Genomic DNA, 10,000 nt, shown 5'->3' with positions numbered 1-10,000 from the left:
CTATCATTTGATATCGAATATATTGTCGAACTGAAAAGATTCGAATGAAATATAATTTCCAACTACCTCAAGTAGCTCTATGCATGAAAAGTAAACCTATTCAAATGAAATAACTCTTGTTAAGAGTGCTTGTTTTACCATCCCTGCACCCTCAACAGCGTTCCCAGTGTTTGGGGCCCTGCTCTGTACATTGTAACATAATGATATTCATAATGATATCCATAAGGTGCAGTTGAAGTGAAAAAGGAGCCATTGCCAGTGTCTGCAAGTAAAGAGAAGATCAAGAATGACAGTGACAGTGAAGATGAGGAGAAGAAGAATAGACAGCGGTTCAAGTCTGAACGACCCAAGGAACAACAGCATAAGATTGAAAAATATGAGCATAGTAAGTTGGAGAATGAATGATTGCATTTCACATTAGCACAATTTCAATCGCTAATCACATTTGATGTAAAAAATCTGCTCCAATTTCTACTCTCATGGCCAGCATGGCAGAAAGGTATCTACATCTGCAGAGTGGTTTCAAAACAACCCGACGACGTCCGGAGTTCTGCTGGAGTTCCGCCAGCTTCTTGATTGTATGTCACGGGCTATTCTGGTCATGACAATTGGCTCGTGACAAGCAATCTTGGTGTTGCTTCTTATCCGTAAATCTTTAGATGGCATAGTAACTTCATGCTCAATTTTGCAGCAATAATACATATTCAATATGATGTAAGCTTCCTTCAAAAGAAAGCTAAAATTGTCCACTGTATCCTGTGCTGTTCACATTCACTTGTTTTGTCGCTATCTTGAATTGTAAGTAAGTGGCCGGGCCAACCTCATACAGGTGTTCAGTGACTTCAATCGCTTCTTCTTTTGGTCACTTCCAGCTCACAGCATGGCAGAGAAACAAAAACATCAAACTGTAAACACACTTTTTTTCATTTCGGTTCAAAAGGTCAGGTATGTGAAGAAATTCGGCCAATACACATTAGTAATCATTTAAAGAGTTGTCAGACTTTGTTATTGTTCATTCGACCATAATTATGATTACTACGTTGTTCATTATACTTATCGATACTTAAACTGGAGTCGTGCCTATTGAAATGAAAGTTGTTGGAAAATGCAAATTTTGTTGTCTGTACATAAATAAGTCACAACAAAAGAACTATGGATGTTTAGATTACGGTCTACGTGTGGTGCCCAACTGCATTATAGCAGTGATTCATACTGCACTGCATTATAAAGGCAAGATGCCAATATGGCGAATTTGAAAATAGAGAATAGACAGGCAAATCCAGAAATAAATACATGTACTGTACCTATCCAGGGACCACACATGCCAGTCTTAAAATTCACTCGTGCTACCAAACACAAGGCTTTTGTGGGTTTTCTTCATTGCATCCCACAAGCAGCTGATCTGATATTGTCGTTACAGACCTTTGACTGTGCTGTCTTTTTGGTTTATTAGAGAGAGACTTTAGAAAGCAAGATGACAGAAACTGGAACAGAAGAGACCATGGAAGGGGTCGTGGGAGAGGTGGACCAATGATGTATGCGATAACTACTTTAACTATAAAGACATCATCATGAGTTGGTTAAACTCACTGCCTTGCAGTGTCTGAGTGCCAACTAGTATAACTGTCCTATGTCTAACGTCTGGCTTGTTTGTCTACTCTTAGATAAAGAAACCTTGCTTGTATAATCTCAAAAGCAGTGAATTAGCATCTGACCCAAAAATTGTATTACAGTATTTGAGGCCAAGTCTTTGCTCTGTTTATTCAAAAAATTCTATTGTCCTGGATTATTTCCAACATAACTTGCTTCCAAAAGCTATAGCAATGATCTTTCCCTCAGAAAATGGTTTCTATCACTATTCTTGAGGAGTATAAAGGAAAAAGTCACTGTGAACTGCCTTTGGAGCTGCAATTTTTCTGTCTGAAATTTCTGTATCAGCCTTCTCTCACATAAGTTTGCAGCTTCAGTCTTAATCATAAAAACGTTTTCAACGAGCAGTTCCCTGGAATTAGCACCGCGTCAGCCTTAGCTCTTCAAGCAGTCATGTCACTGTATTTCTCCTAGGGGACCACTTCCACCAGATATGATGCGTCCAGGGATGCGCCCACCATTCCCTCCGAGAGGACCAGATCCTTTCATGCATGGTCCCAGACCAGGAATGGGACCTGGACCAGATCACGGTCCTGGTTTTGGTCCAAGACCTCGATTTCCAATGGGCCCGAATGGTCCGCATCCAGGCCATATGCCCGGCCCTCCTGATGGTCACATGCCTGGGCCACCAAGTAAGTGGAGGAATAAGTTTCTAAACAAACTGCGGGTGGTTTTGTGTTGGTTAGGAGTTGAACACAAAAATGGGTTTTATGAAATGGGTTGATAACGGTAATTTAACCATTATAAGAGAGATTTGTTAGCTGATGTTTTGAGCATCATCCCTATTCGTACTTTGATGAAGGGCTAAGGCTCAAAACATCAATAATTTACAGTTCTTTGTTACCATGGTTAATTTACCATGGTTAATTTATTTATCAACTTGTTTGTTCTTGAGTGCCAAACTCACACAGACCCCTCCCCAGAAAGTAAAAGATGCATTTTTCTTTAATTTACATAATTTTATGCTGTATAAGAGGGGTGTAGGCCTCAAACCTCTCAAAATCATCCAAAATGGCAAAAGCATATCAAATATTGGTCAAACCCAAATATTGGTCAAATTTCTCAATTTATTTGTTACTAATAATCTTGTGCAGTCTTATAACACCGGAAGGGGTACAGATGTTTGTCCTTATTTTTGTTGGAACTAACGCTAAATTCTTTTCTATACTTTTTCACAGTCTAAAAATTTGGAATTCGCTACCAAATGATATTAAGCAATCTGAAACTCTATTTTGTCTTAAAAGACGACTACATCATTTTTTATTTAATCGATAGATATAATTACATTATAGTCGTAGTCACTTTTTTCCATCGATCTAATGCATGCGTCTCGTTTAGTAAGGAGGCCTCCCTTGTATAAGCCCAGTGGTTTCTGGAGGCCCATTACGATTATGTCTTAGTCAATGTGTGTTATCCATTGTAGTGATTGTTCTTTAGTAACTTATTTTATTATCTTGTAATTATTATTATTATTTTGTTTGTTGTATGGCGAAATAAATAAATAAATAACCCAGATTCAGTGGCAAAAAAGTGACCATAAGGGCCATAGTAAGCAAACACAATAGATGCCTAGTCCAAAAGTCTGCTGTTGCGTGAAAACTGAACCAGACAGGGAAGTGAACAGTGCAAACCAACATCTCCAAATCCAAAATTCTTAGTGTGCTTTTCATTCAGACTTACACTTACTTCGTCATACCACAGAGACAAAAAAGCGCTTTGACGAACAGTTTCAATGTGTTGTTATTGTAATTGAATGCATGAATGGGTCTCAAGAATTGAAAAGCTGTTTAATTAACCCTTTCTTCCTTGTTCAAACTGGCCTCCATTGATGACTAAAATCATTTGGCATTAGCCAGAGTAAAATCTGGAAATTTTGTCACTGGCACTGTCACTCTTAGGAAGTGAAAAAAAAAAGTAATCTTGTTGTGATGTTTTTTTCAGGGCCACCTCAAGGCAAGAACATTCATATTAACCCTCATTTTAGACCACCGCCTGGTGGAAGAGGGATACCTGAAGGTGAGTGTCTGATCATAGCTACATGTACACTCCACTGGCTGAGATACACATAATGCTGCTTGAAGCGTGGTTCTGTCATTGTAACGAGGATATTTGTAATGAGTAGTTGTGATTGAGTGCTAGCGTCAGGTAAATGAGCAATACTTGTAAAGTGGAAATAGGGACGCAAAAGGTCCAGACTTAACAGTATTTACAAGTTTCCATCTATTCTTGTTACATGACATCATATGACATTTTTTTCTTTTTCATTGTGCTGGATAAGCCTTGACGAACTTGCAGAGGTGATTTTTTTAAAAATCTCTTATGAGATGCACTTGGGAAACCACAGTGCTTGACTCTCCTGCTATTTGTCTGTTTGTCTGAATGGGATATCACGTCCTTAAGCCCACATAATTATTTGACAAAGGAAATTTTCATGTTGGTCATGGTCTTGTCTTTATCATCATTTTAAACAATACACCGTTTCAAACTAAAGCCAAATTAAAGACACTCAAATGGAGCTTAGAGAAAGCTCAAATTGATTGATATTGCTCGTGCCCTAAGAAGAAATATAATAGGTAAACTAACTGAAGTGGCTTTTATCACAAATAAAGATGTCTTAACATGGCAAGTTATTGGAAATGACCGTTTGTGGGCAAAATCCTACTTCTATATTCTGACCTGGCTCTTTTCCAACTCATCTTTTCTATTGTTTGAAGCAGGACAAATTACAGTTTGCTTTTACATTCCACCACAGGTCCACCCCCAATGAGAGGCCCACATCCAGGCCCCCCAAGACCAGACATGCCAGGGCCCCGTATGCCTGTTCCCCAGCAGGGACCACCACGCCCAGAAGGTGCCTTTCCACCAGGCCCTGGAGCAGGAGATTTTGGTCCCAGAGGCCCACCCCCAGCAAGAGGACCACAATCAGAACAAAGTCCCAGGCCTGGAATGGGCCCTGATCATGGCCCACGACCAATGGGCCCAGGAGGTTCTGGCCCATTATCAGGTCCTGGACAATCCCAAGGTCCTAGACCTGGATCTGGTCATTTTCCAGAGGGTGAAATGAGACAACAGCATGGAATGGGTCCTGGAGGACATCAACATCAACATCAACAGTCTAGGGTACGTCTTTTAACAGTTAATCTCCATTTGCCACAGGATCATTTTATCGTTCTTCCTTTACTTTGATACTTAGTCGGGGTTGTGAATTGAATCATAGTGATGAGATTGACTGCTGAGGAGTGGAATCAGTTGGTTGAGCTTTGGACAACGATTAAATATGTAAATGGGGCGGAATTGCTACCTTTGTCATGATATCTGCAATTGGTTAGACTCTCTGGTAGACCTACTTGGATAAGGACTATAAATAGGCCATTTCCGAGTTCATGTTCGCCTCTTCTTCAAAGCGAGTCTAAGTGCAAAGTTTTTCTTATGAAAATTAGTTTTCATTCATATGCAAAAGTAGAACTAATTACCATCACAAAAACTTTGCACGTAGACTCGCTTTGAAGAGGAGGAAGACTTGAACTCGGAAATGGCCTATTGTAAGCTTCATCTCACAACCCTTATGTTTCTAACCCTGTTATATGTAAAAGAACCCACACACTCTTTGCAGAAAGTAGGACACAGAGTTCCTGGGAATTTTGGTTTGTCCTTTGTGGTACATCATGGTTTGTAGGACAAATGCTTGTAGAAACTAGCTACAACAAGCTAGTAAGCAATATGAAATAAAGATGTGATGTCTTTGATGTTTGAGAACCAGTGCAGAGGTCAAGTATGGAGTCCAGGGATGGCACTAGGATTTTTCAATCTGGGTCCTGGGACCCGCATTTTCAGCCAAATTGGGGGTCCCAAGCATTTTTTGGGAGTCCCAAAATCTTGGTGACCCTCTGCGAGAAAAAAAGTATGTTTTAAATTATGAGAAAAAGAGAGTAACCAACTTGGAATTAATATTGACGCATATGCATAGGACCGGCCGACAAAGGCTTTTTCTAGAGGCGTTACATTCATTCCTGGACAAGAACACTGTTGATGAAAGAGCATCCTTTCCAAGGGTTTACGCGTCACTGGTTTCCTCCCTTAGGAGCAATGAACAGTGATGTCTTTTGCTATATTTTTGCATTTAGTGACTTGCAGAGTACATTCCTCTGAAGAAGACCGCAGAAGGCGGTCGAAAATTTAGTTTTAACCTTTTTAAATGTTTTAAACCCCATTTCTTACAACTTCAATTATGATCACCGATCGCTCCAACAGTTTTACAAACAACAGAATATACTGACAAATCAAAGCAAGTTCTGTGAGTTATTTAAGTCAGTGCCTTGCGTCCTGGGACACATTAAAATTTCGATCATGCATTTTTTGGATTTTATTTGCGTAAAAATGCACGATTTCTGCGTTAACGCGATCCCTGGAGTCAATTAAAATAATTAAATAGTGTCAGTCATAGGGCAATATCAGAATGCTCTTTTTTATGGGAACCAAAAAAAGTTTTACATCACTAGCCCCAATTTTTTTTTGTTAACATAAGGATAGAATAAATTCATAAATATTTCTCCTTTATCTTCTTAGGGAACTCCCCTGGGGGCACCAAATATGATGTCACCACATGGCCCCATGCGTGGCCCTGCTCCAAGTGGACCAAGTGCAGGACCTCATAGCAGTACAGGAGGAGGGCCCAGTCCATTACCTGGTCAGCAACACCCAGGTATGCCTCAGAGAGGTGCCACACCAGGAATGCCCTCTCCAGCATTACCCACTGGAGGCTCCATGCACTCAGGAGCCATGCAACCTGGGATGCGACCTCCAGGAATGCACCCAAATGCCGATGTCCCGATGTCTGAGCCAGAAAGGATTGTAATAGGTCATCGGGTGACAGTACCCAACATGGAAGCAGCCAATGCCGCAATGAGGGCTGCTGCTCCACCAGTTGGATATAATGCCATTGGAGCAGCTGCTGCAGCAGCTGCTGCCGCTTCAGGTGTTAACATGGCTGCTGCAGCTGCCGCTGCAAGGCAGCAGTTTCCCTATGGTGCACAGTTTCCTTACGATTATGCTGCTATGTATAGTGCAGAATGGCAACAACTTATGCAGCAGCAGCGAGCACCAGGGTATGCAGCTGCATTTGGTTTGGATAAGCATGCAAAGGTTAGTAGAATTTAGCATGCAATTCACAAAGATAAAAACGTTTATTTTTACCGGGTCAACATCAACCTACACTTGTAGCAAAAGCCAACTTTTTTTTTCATTTGAGATCAACACATTCTCGTTAGGGAGCAAAAGCATACAATATGTATCATTTCGTTCATTGATTCATTCATCACGGGAACACTTGAATCCACAAATGACCAGCTCCCAACGTCAGTGGCTTCATAGCTCAATTGGTTAGAACGTCGCACCGTCATCGCGAGGTCACAGGTTCAAACCCCGTTGAAGTCCTGAATTTTCCAGGCTTCTCTACGCAGTTGCTAAAATTGCGTTCATAAATGCGAAGATCACAGCTTCACTTGAATATCACCTGGGTTGACTCTACTTTTGGTAAGATTTCTCAAGGCGTAGATCCACACGTTGGCCTGCCTAAAAACATGGTCACAGTCTGTAGCCCCCATAAATATTTGGTATTGAAGATGCCCAGCCTGCGTAACTGGCGGGAGGCAAATTAACGAGAGCCCCTCCCTCCCCATTCTCCGCGTGGCTTTGCTGCTTGCTATTTGCCTCCCTTGCCAACAGTCCTTTCAGCTACGTAGGCTAGAAGATGCCAAGCAACTTGAACTAATTCGACGAACTCGTTATATTGTTCCGAGACTACATTACACGACGGCTCTAATTCCGAGAACGGCTTAGACGATAACTAATGGAACGAAATGCTTCGATGCTTTAATAGACCCTATGCAAAAATGGCTGCCTTTAAATTATTCTTTTGTTCATATTCAAAATAGCCCAACTAACTTCGTTTTTGAGACAAAAATTCTAAAGAATTTGTTATCCCGAACGGCTATTTTGAATATGAACAAAAGAATAATTTAAAGGCAGCCATTTTTGCGTAGGGTCAAAAGGCCAGTTTCGTATTCTAACGGTTGGACTGGATCTAGCATGAAATGGAGGCTAATGCGGACAAATTAATTTGCATTTAAAAAGTTTGCCCGCATTAGCCTCCATTTCATGCTAGATCCAGTCCAGCCGTGAGAATTCGAAAATGGTCTATTGGATACTCCTAAATCAGAATGCACTGTACTAGATAGCTATACCACACAAGACGATCTACAACACCGGAACTCTACCGCAGAGTTATGCACATTGTAGGGTTGTAAGACGGGGCTCCTTGTTTATTGTCCTTATCGGAGAAAGGCAGCACTTTCTCCTCAGTTAATTCAAGACCCTGATTGTCGGTCCGGCCGGAGTTCCGTGACCTCCCGAGCAATAGTCCGATTCTCAACGAGCTGAGCCAGTCTGAAAGATTGTTTTTATCTCTGTAATTTACAGACCCACAAATCAAAGAAGCATCGTAGGCGTTACAGTGCCGACAGCGCTGGGAGTGACTTCAGCAGCGCTTCGAGATCACCGTCCAGGTCTCCTTCACGATCCTACTCAAGATCACCAGATAGATCATGGAGCCGCTCACGATCATTATCTTTATCTCGCTCACGATCAAGGTAATTCGGATCGCTTAAAGTAAAGGGAAGCTCCACTCCTACCAAGAGAAAATGTTAAACTGAATGAAATATGGTTTGGAACCAAGAAGGCTTGAAATTTTTTCAAAGCAGTGTGTAGTATTTTGTAGTTAATAATTACTCGAGAAACTATGAAAACACGTGCACGTTGAACACAAGAACACAACGCAATTTAAGAGCTCACTCCGAAAGCTTCACATGAGTACCTCCGTATATGGGCATGCCCAAATATGGCAATGTACAAGAGGCCCAAGATACAACAGTTTTTATTGACAAAAAAAATGAGTTTTCACATTGGACTATTTTCACATTCGAATTTCCCTGGCCATCTTGAACAATTGTGACATTTTATACATACTCTGTCATACAAAAAGCTTGTGTCGTTGGTCGCGTGGGTCACTGATTTAAGATGCTTAAATTGTTTGTCAGGTCATCGACCCGATCGAGGTCATTTTCAAGGTCAGTTTCACCGCGAACACCGCAGCCAAGATCACCTGTTCGAACAACAAAACCAGCCTCACATTCGAGGCGAACAGCGGAAAGCCGAAGAGACAGGGAGAGACCAGAGAGAAACAGGGACAGAGAACGAGAAAGGCCAAGGTTTGTACATTCAGGATTTCAGAGAGTGCTGTCAATAAACCAATTTTACATGCAGTTCTGTGCTCAGTTAGCAGTCCTTTGAATAAAAGCCAGGCTTGAGTTGACATTGTTTTGAAACAAACCTCACTGCTTTTCTTTTGCAAATAGCATTACAACAACATGATTTACATAAGAAAAGCAATGGGGTTTGTATGAAGCAAGGTGAACTCCAGCCTCGTTTTTGTTCAAAGGCTTTGACAATGTTACGACGAAATTCATGATGAATAACAGGACAGACGCATGAAAAACTGACATCAATTTGTTAAATTGAATACAGTCGAAGCTCTCACTGCCACCACTCTCGTAAGCGACCACCTGTATTTACAACCACCAATGTAATACTCCGTTTTAAAGCTGCTTAGGGTAGCCTCGCTCTTCAAGGGGGGCTTTGAATGTTTTGGCTGGGAATTTCTTGTAAGGATATTTTGGCAGATGTGAATGAGAGCAAAGTTCCCGACCGTTATCTCCCTATTGTTTATAATTTTGGTCGCTTGCGAGAGCCCATTCTCGAAAGCGACCACCTCTAGTTACAACCACTTTTTCAAATTCCTTGGGTGGTTGCTTACGAGAGCTTCGACTGTATATAGAATTTTCAACCCCGGATACTGCTCTTCAAACGTTCTGATTGGCTCAATCAATGTCGGTTTTGTTAAAATTGAAGCAACTTCCAGTTGTATGGTAAAACTGTAACAGTTCAGAGGTTAAGACATATGACAATTGTTCCATTCGGGCTTTTACATTGTAGGATATGACATCGGTCATTAGCCCGGTGGTGGAGGGCAGTCATGTTCTGGTCATGTTCTAGGCTTCTTTGTAACTGTATGAATTGCTTTCTTAGCGATGATCTTTCTGTTAGAAAACTGATCCAAATCGGCAGTTCCAATTTATGACTTTCGTGTTACGATGTATATTCTTTATCGTAAATTTTAGCCTTGCATGACAAGGACGGTGATGGGTAAGACCACTGTCAGACTGTTAGGTTAAAGGGTGCAGTTGTGTGGCTTTTGGGAGGCTCACACCCATTTCGCTTTTATGAACTGTCAGTC

General features: G+C 41.2%; 1 protein-coding gene across 2 annotated transcripts in view; it reads left to right on the top strand.

The window, feature by feature from the left end:
• Positions 1-10,000, top strand: part of LOC137969000 (collagen alpha-1(V) chain-like) — a 34,324-nt gene that overhangs the window by 10,561 nt on the left and 13,763 nt on the right. For both annotated transcript variants that reach the window (XM_068815510.1, XM_068815509.1), the window contains 8 exons: positions 227-385; positions 1,454-1,535; positions 2,065-2,282; positions 3,592-3,666; positions 4,403-4,770; positions 6,217-6,792; positions 8,128-8,297; positions 8,745-8,915. In XM_068815510.1, the coding sequence (XP_068671611.1) occupies positions 227-385; positions 1,454-1,535; positions 2,065-2,282; positions 3,592-3,666; positions 4,403-4,770; positions 6,217-6,792; positions 8,128-8,297; positions 8,745-8,915 (1,819 nt within the window). The remainder of the gene's footprint in view (positions 1-226; positions 386-1,453; positions 1,536-2,064; positions 2,283-3,591; positions 3,667-4,402; positions 4,771-6,216; positions 6,793-8,127; positions 8,298-8,744; positions 8,916-10,000) is intronic.

The sequence above is a fragment of the Montipora foliosa genome, chromosome 8, assembly GCF_036669935.1.
Source record: "Montipora foliosa isolate CH-2021 chromosome 8, ASM3666993v2, whole genome shotgun sequence".
NCBI classification, from domain to species: domain Eukaryota; kingdom Metazoa; phylum Cnidaria; class Anthozoa; order Scleractinia; family Acroporidae; genus Montipora; species Montipora foliosa.
This window is presented reverse-complemented; position numbering and strand designations above follow the sequence as displayed.